The sequence below is a fragment of the Arachis ipaensis genome, chromosome B03 (assembly GCF_000816755.2).
Source record: "Arachis ipaensis cultivar K30076 chromosome B03, Araip1.1, whole genome shotgun sequence".
In the NCBI taxonomy this organism is placed as follows: domain Eukaryota; kingdom Viridiplantae; phylum Streptophyta; class Magnoliopsida; order Fabales; family Fabaceae; genus Arachis; species Arachis ipaensis.
The window spans coordinates 96,555,352-96,576,997 of record NC_029787.2 but is presented as its reverse complement, the minus strand read 5'-3'; the positions used below and the strand labels follow the sequence as shown (position 1 = coordinate 96,576,997).

The 21,646-nt window shown below is 33.6% G+C and overlaps 3 protein-coding genes and 2 long non-coding RNA genes across 12 annotated transcripts in view; 4 read left to right on the top strand and 1 right to left on the bottom strand.

Annotated features, from left to right (window-relative positions):
* The window catches only part of LOC107630735, a 24,733-nt gene that overhangs the window by 3,046 nt on the left and 41 nt on the right, over window positions 1-21,646 (top strand). Inside the window, exons 2-7 of one of the 7 annotated variants that reach the window (XR_002359559.1) lie at window positions 5,089-5,195; window positions 5,305-5,376; window positions 5,443-5,465; window positions 5,532-5,595; window positions 5,876-5,917; window positions 6,085-6,271. Coding sequence is in view for 4 of the 7 variants with exons in the window: in XM_021119118.1 (XP_020974777.1) it covers window positions 5,117-5,195; window positions 5,305-5,376; window positions 5,443-5,556 (265 nt within the window). In the remaining 3 variants the exon portion in view is untranslated. The other 6 variants (XR_002359557.1, XR_002359558.1, XM_021119121.1 and 3 more) reach the window with 6 other exon arrangements.
* On the top strand, window positions 201-2,074 carry LOC110270248. Its single transcript, XR_002359561.1, has 4 exons — window positions 201-445; window positions 563-675; window positions 1,281-1,799; window positions 1,906-2,074. It is a non-coding gene; the product is annotated as an uncharacterized LOC110270248 (long non-coding RNA).
* Window positions 2,135-2,956, top strand: LOC107630736. 2 transcript variants are annotated; one of them, XR_001618376.2, is made up of 3 exons: window positions 2,135-2,233; window positions 2,329-2,416; window positions 2,590-2,956. It is a non-coding gene; the product is annotated as an uncharacterized LOC107630736 (long non-coding RNA). The 2 variants fall into 2 exon arrangements; XR_001618374.2 differs by having other exon boundaries at window positions 2,587-2,956.
* Window positions 16,142-17,312, top strand: LOC107633413. Its single transcript, XM_021119117.1, has 2 exons — window positions 16,142-16,984; window positions 17,050-17,312. Exons 1-2 carry the CDS (start codon window positions 16,523-16,525, stop codon window positions 17,269-17,271), a joined length of 684 nt encoding a protein of 227 aa, XP_020974776.1. The 5' UTR covers window positions 16,142-16,522; the 3' UTR covers window positions 17,272-17,312.
* On the bottom strand, window positions 18,698-21,055 carry LOC107630732 (V-type proton ATPase subunit E). Its single transcript, XM_016333949.2, has 6 exons — window positions 20,725-21,055; window positions 20,540-20,640; window positions 19,862-20,018; window positions 19,540-19,736; window positions 19,200-19,299; window positions 18,698-19,041 (listed from the first exon to the last, which is right to left on the bottom strand). The coding sequence occupies exons 1-6, from the start codon at window positions 20,824-20,826 to the stop codon at window positions 19,006-19,008; spliced, it is 693 nt and encodes a 230-aa protein (XP_016189435.1). The 5' UTR covers window positions 20,827-21,055; the 3' UTR covers window positions 18,698-19,005.

The following is a 21,646-nucleotide window of genomic DNA, read 5'->3' as shown; positions in this document are numbered from 1 at the left end:
CAATTTAATTTTAGTGATGTGTTCATAGAAATAATTAATTAATGACCTGATTAAGGTATTAACACTCAAGTATTAATTAATGGTTTTTTCTTGGACTGAAACTTGGGTCAAGTATTATACTACTGGTGTCAATTATTTTATAAAAGCAATTTAAAAATCATAGACTATATATATATAGTAGGGATTTCTATCAATAGTAACTGACATTTTAGCTTCATCTAATGTTGCTTTCTTAGTTTCTTTCAATAGGTCACTTTCACACTATCATGCGCATATGATGAGAAACCTTGAATTTGATGTTAATTTGAACGGAGTCATAGTAGTTTTCATTCTTATTTTATTTTGTTTTCTCCCTCAACGCCAAAATTATCTTTCAGTCTGAAGAATCGTTGGTGGAGCTGCTGCAAAATCTCGCAGACATAGATATTACATTCCAAGGTTGAAGGTAATTTAGCATCTTTTTTTTTTTTTTTGAATTAATTTTATTTTCCTGTATAACGGGAAATAGTTTGAAGACTAAGGTTTAGGAAGCTCACTTTGATGGCTGCGTTTTATATTATAGATTAACAATCAGCACATACAATGTTGTCTAGAACCACCTCTCTCTTTCCTCCTGTTCGAACCATAGAGACCTGGGCATCCTTCTTTCCAGGTTTTGGTTGTCTCTGCTTCCAGGTTTTGGTTTCAAAATTCTTTTAATTTCTGTTGAGTTCAATTAATTTTGTTTGGTTAGTTTGATTTTAGTAATTATTTTAGTTAGATTTGTTTTCTGATTAGTGGATTTTTAGGTTGTTAAAATAGGATTAGATTAGGTTTTGATTCTGAATAGCTGAGAAATGTTTAGATTGTTAATCTGGATTGCTGAACATTGCTGAACATTGTTAATATGAGCTTGATGAATGTTGTCTAGAACAGAAATTTAATTCAGTTAATGGCTTCTTCTCTGGTAATGCTTCTTCTCGGTAATAATCTGTAATTTCTATTGATCCTTCTTGGTGCTGTGGTGGTTGTGATTGAGATCTGGAATTTGATTCTTCTTCTTCTAATTCTTCTCTGCTATGTTGTTCAATTTCTATTTTGTGCTTAATTTCTTCTTCTTCCTCTTTTCTTTCTTGAATTTCTGCTATTGCTGCTGCGATTTTCTTGTTTGGTTGATGGCTCAGATTCGATTGATTTTTTATTAATTTGTGACCGCTGTTGTTGTTGACCGAGATTTAGCCTAGCCTTAATCTCTTCCCATTCAATTTCCCATTCTTCTACTTCTTTCGAACAAATTTCAGGTAGGATTGAGCACATATATGGTTTCCCAATCTGCTGCTGGATTGCGCCAACTCCATAGTCGAAACCATGTCAAGGCTCGACCAGTTAAACCCCTTTCAACTTCTAACAATATCTGCTCTTCCGTGGTGCCTCTAGCATCTCAAAATTGGCCGGCTAAGATGGACCACCAATAACCATTGATTCCATCAAACATAGGAATTTCACTTCTGAAAAGTTAAGTTTCTTCTACCATGAATGCTCTTTATTATTGTATGATTAACTTAATTAATAAGTATTTGATTTTTTCAGAGGAATTTGAAAGAGGAAGGAGAAGAAGAAGAGTTGACACTGATAGTGATCTTGGGATATTTTTTTACTATTTTGTTTTATTATGGTTTAGTAAATTTGGAGCTTACTTAGATTATGTATCATGCTGTAGTCTTTTAAGATCAAAGTTTAAATGTTTTTTCCCCTTTGATTTCGTGTTTTGTAGGATTCATTTGCTGGTGAAGGTAATCATGGTCAGCCTTCTAGACAAGGTGATATTGATGGTGTTTTTAACTTGTCCTTGCAGTTTTTTTCCCTCTTCCCATCATGTTTGATTCTCTCTTTTGTAATAGTATGAAACTGCATAAACTCTTTTAGTGTCACCGTCTTCATTAATGGTGCGAATGGAGCAAGTCAGAAGAGAACGAGCCACCAATGATGGCAGCATGCGTTCAAGTCTGCTACCCATCTCACTGTGTAACATGTTAAGTGATACTCCAATACACAGTTTGGTCTTAACAAATGAGAAATAAATTAATATAACATGAACGAGGGCGTAGACTTTTATCACATGCTTTCGTCATCATGAGGTATCTGCTTTCGTACTATTCAGCTTCTTAATCCTATGCTATATAAACACCATTCATGAATTTGCCTCATCAAAAAATTGTGAACGCTAAGAGAACAAAGAAAACTTATTAACCAGGTTGGTTCTTATTAACTACTTCTTACTTGCCTTATAAATCCATGTGTAAGACGTTTCAAGAAAATTGAAAAATAATTGTGTTTATGGTGAAACAGAGAAGAAAACAATGAGTTCAGAAGATTGCCTTGGTTGGGCTGCAAGAGATGCATCTGGACATCTCTCCCCATACAAATTCAATCGCAGGTAATTAACCACACTAACATCTGATTGAACTTTAATTTACATGTTTCTAGTTAAGAGCTGAGATTTTATGATTTGCATTTTATAATTTACATGTTCCTAGTTATATTTCTACCCATATGAAATATTTTGTTGCCTCATTGGTCTTAATTAATTCTCTACTAAATTGGAAGCAGAGATAGACTGCCTCAATTGGATATACATTCGGCGGCAGCATGTTCGAGATAAATGAAGTGAAGGGTGGCAGTTCGTACGGTGCCCGAACTTATGCTGGTGGTGATAGATCAAGACAACCAACTAAACTTGAGTTGGAGCAAGCATTATATTGCCACCATCACTAAGAAGCTCAAGAAAGAATGAAACTATCCATAAATTAGGATATTGAATCTTGATGAGTCCACTAGTAGTTACTTGTCATCTAATGTATTCGGTTTGTATTATGGCATGGAAATAATTGCTTCTTATTATAAAGAAAGCACTTTGTACTCACTGGTGTGTTTTTCTATTTGTACCATCAATAAAAATTTGTATTTATTAAATTTATATTTATTTTATATGAAAACAAATTTATTTTGCAATGGAAAAATCTAAAAAAAAAATTATTTTACTTTACTGATGGATTTACAGACGGATTTTCTGTCTGTATTCAGAGTTTTGGATGATTTTCCAAGGTTCCAATTACCGTCAGAAAATTCGTTGAAAAATCTGTCTGTAATTACAGACAGAAAATTTGTCCGAAAATCTGTCTGTAATTCTCAGACGGAAAATCCGTCGGAAAGTTCGTCGCCTTCGGGAAATGAATGGAGAATTTACAGAGGAAAAATCCATCGGTAACTGGTAAAAATTCGTCGATAACCAAAAATCCGTGTGTAATAAAGACTAAATCTGTCTGTAAATTCGTCTGTAATAACTAATGTTTTAGTAGTGCTGATAGAAATGTCTACATCACAAATTTCTTCTCTCCGGCAGATTCTATGATAAAAATGCCACGTCATTAACATTTAATGTTCTTGCGGAGCTAATTGAGGTTTGTATTTGTGTTGAAAATTTAATTCAAATATGTATATATATGTTTTTACATGTAAATGTAAAATTCCTTTTAAGAAGCTGTGGTCACTAGGCACCATCCTCTTTATATCTTTTCTATAGCAAGAAATACTTTTGTATTTTGTAGGAAATGCGAACCAGGTCATGTTCTATTGTGTTTGTCGCATTTTTTTGCTGAGTCAAAGGCCTATCCGTACAAGGTATTTTATGTAAATTTTAGTCATCTGATCTATCATTGACATATAAAGATTTGATTTATGACCTATTAAAATAGATGTTTCCATTGCAATGACTTTTACTATTGAAGTAGGACGTGAAACTCCAATCCACATGGTAATTCATCTTTCTTTTTATCTTTATCTTAGGCTAACTATGAGTTTTTAATTTTTCAAATTCCGTGCTTTCATCTTCGATCGATGATATCTTTTACTGTAGGTTTTTTTAATACTTATTGGTTTATTTTTTTATTGGAAAGCTTACATATTCCTTATCATTTTAATTGTTCTGTTGTTTCATTATAACATTTGTGCATTGAGTTGTTCTATTGTCTATATGCGGCAATTTCAGGCTATTGATACATTTCTTAGATTTTTTATTAAATTTACAAATCCATTTTCTTGGGTGGTTGGATAATTTTTCAGATACATTTCTTGATTTTTTAGTTTTTGAGAAAGAGAAGGCAAAAAATAAGTGTTTAATTTTAGCTTTGTTTCATGTTCTAAACTCTTAATGCATGCTCACTTTTGTTCTTCTCTTTTTAGCCATTGAGAATGCTATGACTAATATTCCAAAGGAAGACGCAGTTTGTAAAATTTGTGCTCATTATAATAAAATATGTTTTACTGAGTTTTATAAAATATTAGAGGTAAATATTAGGTAAAACATCAAAAACTTACCCAAAAAATGATGCTTTCTTCGTTGATGGATTTATTCCTCTGTTTTTCACCTATTCTATTTTTTATTTTTTTTCTTTTTTAGTTACAATATTAATGCTATTTTTTAATCAATTTGATACAGGATTCAAATTTTCTACTATTATGGACTGTTACTATTTCGTGATGAAATTTTTTACTAACAATTTTATCTTGGTGATTCTATTTTTTGAAAAGCTTTCAAGCTTAACGGGTCATCAAAATTTCTATATTTGTTTTTTTTTGTGCTTTTCATTATAAGAAGATTATTAAGTTACTTAAAGATCTAATTAGGAATTTGATCCCTCAAAAGTACACTTGACATGAGATTAAAAAAAATTGTGGTATTTTTAACCTTAAAATGCATTTCATAGTTCATCTTATAAAGGTGTTATATCTATTTGACTAAATTTGGGATTTTAGACATAAATATACTCATTTTGTAAAGGTTTTNGTGGATTTTGTTATTGGCATTGTAAATTGATTCCATTTGTCTAAGCTTTTCCTCTGAACTTACACTGCACCTGGTTTTATTAGATTCATGAAGCGGAAAATTTTACTCTCATTGTTTTAAATTTGTTATGCATAGGATTTTCTCAATCTGTTTGTTTGACTTTGTCAACTGTTTTTTATTTGCACAAAATCAGAACATCTACACCATCAAGGCATATAGTAGTTTATATGATTTAACATTAAATTCCTTTATTTTCATTATAGCATGATCATTTTTTCATTGCCACTGCAGGCAAGAATTGTTGCAAGCACGTGAAAAGCATAAAGAAGAGCAAGTGATTGCTTTGAAGCAGTCTATGCAAAGTGGAATGGTTAGTTTTTACCAGATTGCTTTTTTATGTTGATGTGGCTCCTATTCTTAGATTATTTTGTTGATGTCAAGGTCCTTTTCTTCTCACACTTCTAGGCTGTCATTTACAGGCACAGGCAATGAAAGAGCAAGCTCAACTGAGGGAGGAAATGGCATACCAATACAAGCTTGGTAACTTTGAGGTGAGAATCCCAAATTAAACTATTTGAGGCTCTTTGGTTGGTTTTAATGGCTCTTTGTCACTATAGGCTGCTGCTGCAATCCAGCGAAGGTTGGATATAGCTTCCATGAATAAATATCGAGAAAAGAGCTTTCTGATCAAAGAATTTGGTGACAGTTTCATGGTGATCATGCCTTCATGACAAACATCAATGTAGATTATGAATTGTTATGGTTATCAGGTATGAGATATGCCTGGGAGGTGGGGATGGATTTTATTTGTTCCGAAAGTTTAGTTAAATGCTCACTGTTTTGTGACTCATTTTTGCTTACTGCTATTTAGAATTTTAGATACTAGAATTTTGTAGAGGTTCTGCTTTTTAGCATGAAGTTAAGGTGGAAAAATCATGTTGTCTTGAACCGTAAATCTAAATATAATTTGGCTGAACGTATGAGATATTTTTCTATATCGAACTTGCATGCTATTATTCTCAATTTTTGTATTTTTCATTGATCTTGCAGGAGCGCCATCTTGGAGATATGAATAAGCAACTTAGGCTCAAGGTTTTGAAATATAACATACACCAAACATTTCAGCATAGGAATTATTATTGCAACAATTCTAGCTACGGAGGATACATGCCTGTTGTCATATTTGTTTAATTAATTTAATTAATGAACACATTTTTAAATTAATTTATTTTCTTGAAAAATTAAAATTCAATTTTCAGCTTGAGGCAAAAGGGTTCAATCTAAAAGCTATGGAAAACCCTATGGATTGTCAACCTGAGCCTTTCTTGCAAATAGGGTAAATGAAATTTCCAATTTAATTTTAGTGATGTGTTCATAGAAATAATTAATTAATGACCTGATTAAGGTATTAACACTCAAGTATTAATTAATGGTTTTTTCTTGGACTGAAACAGCAACAACAGTAAAGACAAAAATTCTAACAAATGAGTAAGAGGACCAATTCTAAGAAATGAGAACTTGCTTCTTTAATGATAGAAAAGCAGGCAGTCTCTTAGCAAGTAGGGTAATCTCCTATGTTTCTCATACTGTTAATGAAGGGTCTTAGATAAATACTTTTTTCTTATCTTACTTTTGATTTTTTGGGGACGTTTTGTGCTCTTTGTTGTTATTGCTTATAAAGTGTTTTGAGTTTTATTATTTCATTGTACTACTTTGAAGTTGAATCATTCCAATTAAAGTAATTTTAGCCCTAAAAGCATGAACTACGAAATGGTAACTTAGAAGTTTAGGATATGTATGTTATGCTTAGGTTCGATTGATAAATATGCATTTGTAGGTCACACCAAAGATAGGTTATGGTTTTGTATTTGTTATTGGACCTATAAAAGTAATAGAAGGTTGAGGATAACTCTTTGATTTTTGTTTCCATGAACCCATGTATTTACATACCAAAAGCCATAGATTATTTTCATAACTTCATTTTCAATTGATTTCGGTTAAGCAACAAGTCATGTAACTTCTGTTGAGATACTGATAAATCATGTTAAATGTGAAGGCCATGGTTTTATTGAATGAATAAATTCTTTGTTTTGGTGTCATTTTAAATGTAAAGGCCATGAGAATTTGGTTTTGATCATTATATATTTTTCTGCTGATATTTTCAGTATGTTATGTAAAATACTTCAGTTATTGTTAGAGAAAGTCAATCATGTATTTTATTACTAATTTATAGGCAAATGAGTTTTTTAAAGAAAAATCAATTGGGTGTTTTATATGTGAAAGTAATTTGATGATTTATAGTGTTTTAAATTTTAGAATAATTTTTTGCTATAATAATTAAAAATTTTGACATTTTGATTTAATAAAAAATGTTTGCATGAATAATAAATTCTTAGAATTTAAAATGATTAAAACAATTAATAGACAAACGTATTAGATTTTAATTGCATAAACTTTTTTTTTATTAATAAAACAAAGACATCAAGTAATAATTTAATTAAATTATTAAAGTTTTACTTAAAGAAATAACACGAATAATAAATAAAATTTAAAATCTTAAATAATATATATTTTTTGTTTGAATTTTACATAATGAAAAAACTCTATTTATTAAAAAATAATATATAATTGTTATAATAATGATAAATGAATTGATTGGGTTATACATATACATCATGGATGAAGAAGAGTTCACTAGGTGTCATGATATTAAAGTATTTTCTTCAAATAATATACTTTTAAAAAATTTGCTATTTGAATATTTTCTATACTCTATATTATTATTTATCATAAAAAGAATTGTGTCTAATGAAATAGAAACAAATGAATTAAATATGTACTAAATATTATGTTAGAATAGGAGTGAAGTTGGGCCTGAAAGTGATATTCCAAATACTAATTAAGTATTGACTACTAATCAAATTATTGTTTCATAAAAAAAAAAAAGAATATTGTTGTTATATGTCAATATCTATTTAGAGTGTAAAGCAACGACAGACCCACACGAATTCCTCAAGGTTGCATTATGCTTCGTCAACCCAGTTTTGGTGAGAAGAATATACAAAATATAGATTCCTTTGCTTGGACCGGTTCATTAGAACTATGGCTAATTAATTAAATGGTAGTTTAGAGATTCGATCAGAAATGGAGTGGACATTATACCACTACTCCAAGTTTGGGACTCTATTGCAACGTAATAAATTAATAAGAATTCCGCTAGAGAGACAATAGACTATTTGTACAATGTGTACAATGGATTATTGAGTTACAAAATGAACATCCTTCATACTATCTAGAATAACCATCCGAGTACTAGCGATATTAAACATCTTCCCAAATCAAAAGTTTAAACTGATTTTGGGATTCACCAAAGATCTAACTCTTGACCTTTCGGATCTAGTGTTCTAATACCATGTTATGATACCGCTCATCCCAAATGATGAGAAAATGTAACACTAATGATTATATTTCTAATACTCCCTAAACTTCCATTGTACACATTGTATAAATATTTCATTGGCTCCTCGTACTTTTCCAATTAATAATTACCAAAGATTGAAGCTAGAACGCTAGTAGTAGTAGAGAGGGGAGTGGGTAATAATTAATAAAAGATTAAAAGAGAAGTGGTTATTCTTATTCAGTATTCTGATCCGAGATTGATGATGATAAAGATAAAAAACAAAAAAATAAAAAAAATGTGGGAGATAGCTGTTAGAATCACATATCAAAATTTAGACAAGGCACAGTGTTAGGCAAAGATTGTCCAACCAAGGGAATGACCCTGAGGATTGAATATAATCCCTTAGTTGCATCTCTGAGTTGTTCATGATATTAATAAAAATGACAACGTGGTGGTTGATGAGGGGAACGTGCGTGAAGCACTCTCCCCTTATAAAGGCTAGTTAAGAGGTACCACAAGAAATAATAATAACAATAACAATATTAATAATAATAATAACAATAATAATGCTACCATATGGTAAATGTCTTTGTACTATATAACACTCTCACATTACACCAGCTGAGCTGTTGGACCGTTAATTTTTCTATTACGATGAAAACATTCACGCAATGCCTTCCTTTGATTTAGGTAGCTACTACTTTTGGTCCACTCACCTTATAAACAAAAAACGTGTCTATTTAAGTAACGTGCACAATTCTCAGTAACTTCTTCTACGACAACACATCTGAAAATATTCAAGACCGTGCACTAAGTAAAAATTTATTTACTTTCCTTTGTTTTTTTCGTTATCGATCAGACTTTGCTACATTGACGTATGTATACTGTTGTTGATAAGAGTGAAAACGCACAGGAGACACACAACGTAACCCTATTCTATTAACGTTGATACTTAGAGTGAGTAATGGAGGGCAATTAATTTGATGATCAACTTTTTATGATTGAACATACAATTAATTATATCCAACATTATTGTGATCTTAAATTAAAATATTTTTAGGCATTCATAAGGGTTCAGTTCATGTACTCTGACCTATATATAGGCATGCCTCTCTTGGAGGTATATATATGCAAAATAAAGCACCCTACTATATATATCGACTATACTACGTGTACACTAGAATCAGTTATTAAAATTAGTCACTAATATAAAATACATATTAAAAATAAATTAAATTACACATATATTTATATACAAATATATTAATGACTAATTCTATTGTACAAATAGTATTTTTGTATATCAATATAATAAAAAGAGATTAATCTCTCATTTCGTATAACGTGTAAAAATTTTATCGTTCATGTATAAAATTCTTTATCCATAAATAAAAAAATTAAACGATGAAATAGATTTATAAAAACAGCCCGCGCTTCACGCGGAAAACACACTAGTTAATATATAATAGGAGTGTAGTAGTGGTCTTTGGTTGACATGTGGATCATCATTTGCTTGACAAGTGTATCTCTTAATCTAATGACATCTGGTAATCTAATACAACACAGTAAAATGAGTCAATATGTAGAGTAGTATACCAACCCAGCCCGTTCTCAATGGATATAAATCAAATATTTCAAATTATAGTATAAAAGGTAGTGAAATACTTTCTCACCAATAAACACAGAGCAGTCTAATTTTTTTCAAACCTGCGTAAAAATGTCTGAAGGGTATGATATGCTAATGAATGTCAATGCCAAGATACTTGAATGGAAATTTCAGGTGTATGTTGTTCATATATGGAAAAATTCAAATAGGTACAACCAAAAGGAAGTTAATAGCATAGAGATGGTACTTCAAGATATTAAGGTAAGCTGTTAACTTTATTTACTTCATTTCAGTTCGTTGTTGATAAATGAGATTCTTATAGCAAATGGATTTTTTTCTAGGAAGGAAGGATCTAAGCGTCAATCAATAAAGGTTTATTCAAGAAGTGGAGGGGTTTTTTTTTAGGAGTTTAAAATGTACACTATGAGTAACTTCATAGTTGTGGATAAGATGGAGAAGATTAAAACAACAAGAAATCGGTGGACTTTGAACTTTTCCCACAGAACAGTTGTTATTTGTGTCCAAGTTTTCCTCTTGAACCCTTCTGCTTGAAGCCTATCCCAGAGCTCCTTGCTGTTGAAAAGCTTGATGATTCTCAACTATTGGGTAAGCAACTACTTTGTATGTTTCTTTAGATAGTAACCATCCTTTCCAGTATCATTGATATTATGACTTATTTGGTATCATTCATTATTCGTTAGACATAATCGGGGAGGTTTGTTGGGAAGGAGGACCCAAGGGATATAATCACAAGCAAAGAAAAGGAAACAAAACGTATGGTGGTTGTGATAGCAGACCTAGAGTAAGTTTCTTGAATAAAATAGACAAGTTTTGTGTTGTTTGAAATAGTATACATCAGTTTAATGTGGATTTGTATGGGTTTTGTGTTCGCAGTAACAATAATCTTGATTGTGTATTTGGTGACATGGTCAATCACATACTTTCCCATCTTGAAGATGGCAGGGTTGAACCACTGATAGTGGTGTTGCAGTTCTTTAAACCCAGCCGATGGAATGGTATGAATCAACATGTTAAAATTCCTAACCCACTCCATTAGTAAAAGTGATTTGTTTACTAAAATTGGTATGTGATAAAGCCATGTTTACTAAAGGCAAAACTGATTCTTATTGTTTATGTTTTCAGATAAAGTATCGATTCAGAGCCACTTTGATGTCTCTAAAACTCGAAAAAGGTTAACAGTCAATGTGCTGCTTGCTTGGCAGTGTAAGGTCTAATTCGGTCAGGATTAGTTAGGTCTCTGGTCATGGTGTGCAATCTGGTGCTGCAGAACTGAAACAAGGAGGTGTCATAGTAAAATCAATAGAAGACGCACTCAATTCAACAGTGGTCCAATTAGCTAACACTTTTACTAATAACTAAGTGTATTAGGCATTCACTAAACTCAACAATGATGGTTTGATACTTACACCTTGACTTGGTGCAAAAAGGTCCTATATGGATTGGCGGAACCGTTATCTCTATCAATGCTGGCAACAACGATTAGTTTTACAAATCGTGTAGCAAGTGTCCAAAGAAAGTAGAAACCCCGATTGAAAATCGATATAAATGTTTCAAGTGTGGTCATACACATGGCAGTGCATCCCTTAGGTATGAGACAAGACTTAATTTGGATGCCTCTAATAGATTTCAAAGAATAATGTTTTCAAGTGACATTTCAATGCAATTTAATTAACATTAACTTACTTGCATGAATTGTAAAGAATTGATCCTATTTTATTGGTCTATTGAACTATTTGGCAGGGGAATTTATTAAGAGAAAATCCTTTTTGACAATTGGTATTGCATATTTTATAATAGGTACAAGGTTGAAGTTATGGCCTATGATAGAATAGGAAGTATAACTATGCTAATGTGAGATAGGGAAACAACACAGCTTATAGGGAGGTAAGCTGAACAAATCAAGGATGAAGATGTTTGTTCAGCATATATCCCTTTCAGATATCAAATTTTTGGAATGATTAGTGTGGATTGTGAATTAAATTGAATGATTAGTGTGGATTGATTGAGAAATGCTGGAGGGACAATTGGTATTGATTTGGTTCTAGTTAAATTGATTTAAGATTGAGGATTTTGGAAAATTTTAGGTTTGGTGTTTTGGGGTAAAAAACTGATTTTGACCAACTTCGTCAGACCATAACTTGGCTTATGGACCTTCAAAATTTATAAATGTCTTGAATGAGATTTAGATCCGTGAAGTTTACAACGTTAAAAGAACGGACTAAAAATGATTTTTAACGAAAAAGTTATGTGCATTCGAAGTTGGGTGTATAAAAAACTGATTTCTGCAGACTTAACAGCTTTTTTTGGAAAAACACAAGGCATGCGTACACAAAAATATGCATGCGTACGTGAGAATCCTCTTTATTCAACACACTCGCATATGCATGAGGTGGATGCGTATGCAACTCTGTCAATTTTCACGTTCATGCGTACGCATGAGGCATGCGTACGTGAGAATGGTCAAACTTTGAATGTGTGCGTACACGGTGGTGTCTATGTGTATACGAGCCACCCCCTCTGTTTTGAAAACCCACATTTGCGGAGGGTGCTCGCGTACCCTATTTTGAAAAGGTTGTATTTTTTAGATTTAAACCTATTATCTAGCTTTCCAAACCTCTTTAACCCATATTTAGGATCCGTTAGCGAGTTTTTAAGATTTGGAATAGAGGTGAACATGTTGAATAAGTTAAGTGGATAGTGAGAAGGATTTGCGAAGTGGATAACTAACTAATGAGATGTTGGTAACACTAAATGAAATTTGGCAGAGTTAGAGAAAAAAAAAAGGAGTCAATTTCACGCAGCAAGATGGTGCCAAATTTCATCTAGCTCAAGTTTAGCGCTAGGATCACTATAAAGCTCCAATTTGTTGCGACCATGGTGGCGCCAAATGCTAGGGCTGGGCAAAAAAATTCAAATCTTGGATTTTAAACCCAATCCAAACCAAACCATTTTAAAAAAACCAGTTTTTAAAAAAAATCCAAACCACATTGCATCAATTTTATGGTTTGGTTTTTTAATCCAAACCATTTAACCAACTTAAATCCAGGTCTGGATCCAAATCCGAATTAGGATCCAAATTTGGAAAAACCCTAATTCGGTGAACCAGTTCACAATTCACACCACGCACAAATCAACTGTGGCGTCGTGCTTTTCCTTCAACTGTGGTGTCGCGCTTCTCCTTCAGCGCTTCTCCTTCAACTGTGGCGTCTTCTCCTTCGGCGCTTCTCCTTCGGTCTTCTCCTTTCTCGTTCGCCGTTGTCATTCTTTGGTTTCACCGTCTCCGTTTCGCCAACTTGCCGTCACAGGTGTGGGCTTTCCATTCGCCTCTGCTCGTGCTTCTTGCCAGCGGGTCATAGCGTTAGTACCATTACCTCTGCTTGTTCTTCTTCTAGTGGAATTTTGGGTTGTCGTGTCTGATTTTGCAATTGATTGCATTGTAGATTTTGTTTTTCTACCCAGGAGTACAACAAAGTTTGTGAAACTGAACCAGAACAAGCAGAACAAGCAGTAGCCCCTGTTCTAGTTCTCTGTTTCCAGGATGTGTACCATGTAGTCGTCAATCTAGGGATCGATCAAGCCTTTGTTTTCGGTGTCGTTGCTATCCTTGACTACATTTACGGTGAATCTACTATCTGCCCATCATGAATCCTAATTTGAATTCAAATGTACACTCATGCATTCCTATTTTCTAACACCAAATTACAGATTAAGTATTCTTTTGAATGAGAAGAACATGATCCCATGATGGATTTCTCTTACTTTACTTGTTTATATATTTAATTTGCTACTTTGATTTATATGATGTGAGTAAGTAATATTCTATGTATGGCATGGAGTGAAAGCTTTCTATTTTGATTAGTTAATCTATTTTTAAAGAGTGGCTGAAATGTGAGTGAATATATCTAACTAACTAGAGATACTTTGGTGATGGAGGGATGCTCTACAATCTATAATTCTATATACATGCATGCATTTTTCTCATTCGTTAAAATTAGCATAGTAGTGATCATCACCAAATTTAACTCAATTCAATTTGCTGTGAGACTCATATTGCATGGGGAAAATGCAACAAGTATATAAATTATTGCAAAATTGCTGAAATTGTTATTGAAACTGGGCTGTTTTGATAAGAAACTAGGCTGGGATGTTTTACTTTTATGTGGTTGCTAATTTGTGCTGAGAACCTTGTATGATTTGAATGCAAGTTCATTTTTTCCTTATTATTTTGCTCTTATCTAAGATATTATTTTGCTCTTATCTAAGATATTTCCTTATTATGCAAGTTCAAGTCTTGTCTATACTATATATAATCTTTGTAGCATTCCCTCAAATCTAATCTGACTCGCACTCTATGAGTAGGATTGGTTGAATCTTGTTCTTCGCATGTGAGTGAGTGAGTCTTGATAAATTTGTTGAGAAAGAAGATAAGAGGAATAGTATGATCAAGATTTTGAATTTTCGACACATAATACAGTGGTGACAAGCTAACATTTTAATTATGTGTTTTATGGTTACAATCACAACATATCTCTACCTCAAAAGGATATGTAGATATTTCTTCCCTTGTAGTTGAGCAAGGAGTAAATATCAATTTACCAGGTTAGCTTTTGAACTTTTTCCATTTTAAGGTGATTGTGGACAATCTTTTTATTTTTTGAATGTGTTGTATTGAAGTCAAAATATTGAGTTTGGTTTAAACTTTAAACAACCATCTGCATCAGATAAATTTGGGGCTACTCCCTTACTAGAAGCCATCAAGAATGGACATGAAGACGTACCTACTTTACTAGTTAATGCAGGGGCTACTCTCACTATTGATGATGCCGACAATTTTCTCTGTGTGATGGTTGCTAATTTGTGCTGAGAACCTTGTTTTCCATCCCCTTTTTTTTTAACTCAAGACTATTGAATTTTTTGAAGCTTATTTGAATATTTGTATCTCTCATCCAATCCCATATTTTTGTTTTGTCCCTTTTTTTTGTATTCTTTTTCATTCTCATGTGGCTGGGGATGAAAAAAAAGTTATATCGAAGCTTTGCTTCTACTTTGAGGGAGTGGCTTTAGTCTTTGGCAGGGAAAGGTTGCTAATAAGACATTTTGTTGCAAAATTTAATATTAATGAATCTATACACTTTAAAATAACTTTAGTATTAATTTTACTTTTAAAAATTATGGTTTGAAAATTGAATTTTTTGTTAAAATATCTGGTTTGAAAATTGAATTTTTAAACACTAGTTTTAAAATTGGATTTTTGGTTGAAAAAACTGATTTTAAAACTGGATTTTCAAAAATTGGTTTTAAAACTGGATTTTATAAAAAAATCAGATTTTAGATTTGGATTTTAAAAAAACTGGATTTAAATTCTAAAATCGGTTTAAAATTGATTTTTTTTCAAACCGGTTTAGAACCGATTTCTCTCTTCAATCTAGTTCTGGTTTGGTTTCATGAACCATAAAACTGGTTTTGAAGTGGATCCAGTTTGGATTTATAAAAATCCAAACCATGCCCACCCCTACCAAATGCCATATCCCGGCGTTTGGCGCCAGGAAGGTTGGAATGCGTGCGTCTTCATATAAACGTGGTGTCAAACTTTACTCAGTTCAAGTTTGGCGCCAATGTGCTGAAAGAGTAAAGCTTCCACGTGAATTACATCAAATCTTTAGGCTTTAATTCAATCTTTTTTTGTGTTTTGAATTAAGAAAATATATTTTTAGGTTTTAAAAATTTTATTTAACATTAATTAGGATTAGATATAAAAAGAGAAGATATCTTAGCCTAGGGTCCCTTCTTCTCTCTTTCGCATTTTACACTTTTCTCTACTAAAATTTTTCTGCACCATGAACAACTAAACCTCCATTGTTAAGGTTAAGAGCTTTCTAAACAAGTAAATAGAACTATATGAGTTTAAACTATAAAAATTAAATCCTAAATTCCATTATGCTTGAAATTTTAAGGGGCTTTATTTTTATTTTGGACTAACAGGGAGGTTTATAAGGTAGTAGGGTCCACTGATGTTGGGTTGGATCCGTATATCATTTGGGTCAATAGTCGAAGCTTATTTCCTGTGGTCTGGGCCTTCATTCTTGGACCTGGATACCTTCATGATTTCATCCATGGAAGAAGTTCTACGAATCATGGATTTTCACAATGGGCCAAACTTCACGGCTTTATTTTTCTTTTCTTTTCTTTTTCATGTTGCTGAGTGGATTTCATCATTAACCATTTAATTTTCATGATATCATAGGCTAAATTTGCGTCTGAGTGAGGAGTGAGGACCGAGGAGATAAAACGAGGCATCAACGCATGCCTAAAGTAGCTTCTCACATTCTTGTGACTTGTGAGTAGTGATACCAAAACAAGTAACAAAGATTCTTTCTCAAACTCACACAGAGACAGGCGCCACGAGCCACTAAGCACAACACCCTTAAATCATCACTGCCACAAAGTTAATCAAAGACTTTTGAGTCTTCTCTCTCTCTCTAGACTCTGGAGTCATGCTTGGGACCCAAACCTCTGCATGCTTTCTTCTTTGTGGAAAGCAACCATCATTGGACTTGGTGCTCTATTTTCCATTAACATCCCCACTTACTCATTCATTAGACCGTCTTTGCCTTAAAACACTTATCTCCATTGCTTCTTTGCTCTTTTCGGTGGCTGCATATAGTGTTGAATGGGATCCTTCATCTCGTTCTTGATTTTCACCTTGTGTTGCTCCTCGTCCTTCTCATTGGTGCATAGCTTCGACAACACTGCGAGCGACTCACTCAATTCATTAGTCCAAGATTTCGCTTTACGATCATTCATCAAACACAGGCACCGCCATCAAACCGGTGCCGTCTACGATGCTCTTCTTCCTCGGAACCTTTCCGGCATGAATGCATCGGTGGTTCGCCTTCGAAGCCGGAGGCTCTGGAGCAAAGGTGCGAACTTCGGTTACTTTAGGATCCCACCAAAAACAGCGTCCATTCCCCATGTGAAGAGGTTAGCCATTGTGTACCAAGACTTTGGCAATTGGTCTTCCCGCTACTACAATTTGTCAGGCTATTCACTGGCCTCTTCTGTTGTTGGATTCATGGTTTTCGATGCATCAAATGTAACGGACACAAATGTGAGGAACCTCACTCTCAACACAATGGGGAAACCCATATCTGTTATATTCCCCAATGTTACTTTCATGGGTGGCGTCATTTCAAGGGCAAGGTGTGTGGCCTTCCTCTCCAATGGAACATTCCATCTTACCGAGATGGGCTCCCATGGCGTGTGTTACTCGAGAGAGCAGGGTCATTTCTCAATTGTTCTGCCTCTGGAGAAGAAGAAGCGGCCATGGTATCTGTGGCTGATTGGCTTTGTGGTTGGGTTTTTCGGGTTGATTGCAGTGGTTTATGTAGGGGTTCTTTGTTTGAGACTTGTGAAGGCTAAAAGAATTCAGGACATGGAAAGACAGGCCAATGAAGATCTGGTTCTTGAAAGTAGATGGGTTGGCAACAGTAAAATGCCTTCTGCAGCTGTCACAAGAACTCAGCCAGTTCTTGAGAGTGGTGTTCAGTAGTTTTTGTTTTTGTTAGTATTGGTTCAATTACTTTACTGCTTTTCTCTTTGATAAACAGGGATCTTCTATTATTATAAGCAATGAAGAAAGCATTTGTATCTTCATCATAACATGAAATTCCGGTTTTCTTTTTATACTAAGATCATACTACCTTGTTATTACTCTCTTCACTGTCTGGCACTATACTTATTTTTCGCCATGATAAACATGTATTCGATCGTCAAGGAATCATCAACGCCTTTCCCCTTCACATGAACCAATTTTTATCTTATCAACCAGTCTCATCTCAAATAATATGTAAACTGTAAGTCATCAAATTTAATAAACTTAGAAAAGGAATGTAAAAACTCCAATTCAGATACTACCTAGCAGAAGAAACAGTCAGAAAAGCAGTCCTTGCCACCTAAAAATTGCCCAAAGAAAAAGTAGCTGAATTTTTTTTTTAAAAAGAATCAATCTTGCCCAAGCATGTGATTTTGGGCAGAAGAAAGCTGAATTTAGACGAGGAGAGGAGCATGTGCACAAGCAGCTCAATTTTTCTATGGAAGCGAATCAAAATAGTCCGAGAATGCAACAATTTTGTGTGTTTATTGGTACAGTGTGGGTCCCAACTCCCAAATATGTATATAATTATATGAATAATATTATACATCCAAGTCTTTTTGTTAACGAAGTCTAACAAAATTAGTCTAATATAACAAAAATCAGTTATAACTAACTTTATTCTAAGTCTTATTGTTTAACTTAGTTGGACTTTGGTTCGTAAAAAGACTTGGATTTGAAACATTATTATAACTATATATACATGAAGAACTTGTTCTTCTATATTGTAAGTTGTAACAAACTACCTGAACAGTACTAACTAACTAACAGACTAAACAGCTAACCAACTTAAATTTAATACATATCTTCATAATAAACACATTCTTAGTCGTTTCTCTTTCAAACATTTATACCTCGTCAATTCAGATATCATGTGGGTGTATATTTATCAAACAGGAATACTAAGATTCAAGCAACTATACTATTCGTTTTAGAAGTGTTTAAGGCACCTAAACAGTAATGCTTTCTTGCTTGGACATTGACAACAACATACTGCACCTGCATTCTACATTAATGATATGATGTTAAAAATGACGACAAAATAAAATAAAGAACGGACGTGATATTAATACTGGGTTGATTTCTGTCTCAGTAATACTTTATCAGCATCAGTGTATATAACTAGTGCCATGTTGATATGATAGAAGTGGGGGCAAAAGCACAAAAGTTGATGATGTATTTAACATGCTTAGATTAACAAAGGTTTATTCTACCATGATATTTAATAGATTGATGACTGATTTTTTGTGTACATATAACATGATTAAATTGTCATCAAAATAGTTTATTGATGTTTCTAAAATGGCAAACAATATGGGGACAACAGTACTGGTCAAAGAAAGATTTTATTTAAAAGACTAACAATAACAATAATAAGTTTGCAGAAGAACCAATGGCACGGTAGATACTAATGTCGAAGACAATCTCAATCCATCCAAGGACAAGCTTCGTTCCACAAACATAAATATTTCAGGAGCAACGAAACAAAACAACCAAAGTCTTCAAGCAGCAACTTGTCCAAAGAGTAGCTTTCGGATCTGCAATAAGGAGCAAGAATATTTATTAACTGTTGATTAAAAAACAAAGAAAAATAAATTACAGTTGATCTATTTCTATTTGTGTGTGGGGAAAATTTGATGATAGGCTACCACGAGATGTACTGAACATAAGACCTTGAGGAAGACCAAATAACTACCTCAGGAAGCTTCTTGCGGAATACCACATCCAGTCGTGCATCAAGTGTATTTTCACACACAATCTTTCCATCTCGAGAAGCTAACACCACCCCACCAGAGCTGAACACCAAGATATACAATTAGGATCAGGTATATTGAAACTGATATCTCAATATCAAAGTAGAAACATAACTAATACAATTTTACTTTTAGGAACCATCCTCAATAAGCTACAATTATAGAAAAAGTAAAAGCAGGCCTGACGTCAAGAGAAAGAGGGAACAATATGGAAAAGAAGAAAGGACCTGACTGACAGAGCAAGACAGTTATTTGGGATGTTGATTATAAATTGAACATTACCAATAAGGTTCATGGGCATTGTGATGGCTGGGTGCAGGTGGAAGATACACCTGGTTGTCAACAATGATCTCCGGTGGATGAACTTTTGCTTTGTCAGCATACTCCTGTGCAGCTGAGTCCAGTACATTCTCCACCAAGTGCTCATCTTCTTTCCGACATCTCAATAAGACAGAAGGTTCTTTCAGCCGTAGCAAACTCTGTCACATTCACATACAGTGCTTATATTATATTTGCACTCGGCATACTTGCATCTATTAAGTATCCAATAACATAACATTGGATTGGAATATGTAAATAAGCAGGACATGGAATTTAAGCTAACCTGAACAATGAGTTCTTTCAGAAGGTTTCTATACTCATGATGATTGCGACTCACACTTAAAAGCTCCTTGGATGCAGAATCTTTCATGGAACTAACCACATCATCTTGAGCTTGAAGAACTTTGATCCGAGAAGCATTCAGCTGCATTGAGTACTCACTGCAACAAAAATATTGTGCCACATCTTAAACCATCCCAACTAGCACTAATTTTACAAGTCAGAATAATGGCAATACTGCAGGATAGAGTACATTAGAACCCCAAACAAATTGCGCCACCAAAACTAAAACCCTCAATCTCGCCAATTTTGCTACAATTTCTCTCCTTCATATATTGTCAGCAATAGCCTCGAATTCAAGTAACTAGCCCCCCAAAACAAAAATTAAAACAAACCTCTAGCTGTATTATTGAACAAGATCAAAATGGAGGTAATGTTAATTATTGATGTCACTGAATAGCAAGACAAGGATCTACTATGGGCATAAATCAAGCTTTAGCAGTAATCAATATGGTTAAGCATGGTGGAATCATAATGCAAATATCCTTAATTAATGTGTTAACATATAAATTAGGGCGAGAATTGCTCTCCAGAATTGAATAGATAATGACAAGAGACGAAAAAATCATAGGGATCGAGAGAAAAAAGAAAGAGAGGGTAAAAGTTATGGGTAGTTAGTTACATCTTCTTGCGAACTTCGACTTGCTTCTGTTTGCGCTCGTACTCTTGCCTGATCTTCTTCTTCTCTGCTTCAACTAACTGCAGCTTCTCGATGTTGAATTCCTGCAAGGGAAGAAAAGGAGTGAAAATTGCGATCGAGTAGGAAAAGCAGAGAAAGAAGCAGAAGTAGGGTTTTGAGGCGGTTACTTCTTCGGCGGAGACAGAGATCTCGTTGGCTTTCTCCTCAGCTTCCTGACGGATGAAGCGGACCATCTGCTGGATTTGCTTGGAGACATCTGCGTCGTTCATTTTCGCTCACAAGTCACAACCTACTCGATGCTTCTTCCAATTCTATTGATACGCTCTCTCCTTATGTCTTATCCTTCCTTCTTAATAATTGGGACACCCTCTCCTTCTCTTTTTAACTCCCTACTATTCCAATCACAATCTTCTATACACTTCAACAACTCAACTTATCAATCCCTCTAAAATAGTAATATTCAAGTTTGGGCGGATTGGAAATCCACGCACACATTTTAAGTATTTTCTCAACAAAATTATTTTTGTTTTTTACTCTTTGTGTGCTGTGTGGATATAATTTTACAAAAACCTTTTTTATTTTCATTTTTCTTAAAGTGGTTTTTGTTTTCTCTGGGTTTAAAATGTAATTCATTGTTAAATACTTCTTTTTCTTTTTTTCCTCCGGGTCTTGGTAGTTATGTTGAAGCCGTTGGGATTGGAAATTTACGTCTCCGAGCATTTCAATCTATTGCACTTGCTAGGGGGCTACGGTGATCAGAGGCATATCTCCAATGCTTGGAGTGATAACAACGGAGACCGAGTTTAAAGCCTAAACAAAAAAGGCTTCCTTTCATTTTTCGCAATGAAGAATGCATTTGTGATTAGACCATAGTACCTTTTTCGGTTTTTCCTCACTAGTATCTAGCATAGTAGTATTAGACTATTAGAAAAGAGATTGAGATCGATACTATTATATTATATTTAGTGTCAGTAATTTAGTATTATATTTAGTTTAAGATAAACATAAAAATTAAAGAGTAGTTTTAAAATTTAAAAAGTTAAATAAAAATATTTTTAAAAAAAGAATGTTATTAAAATTTCAGTCCTT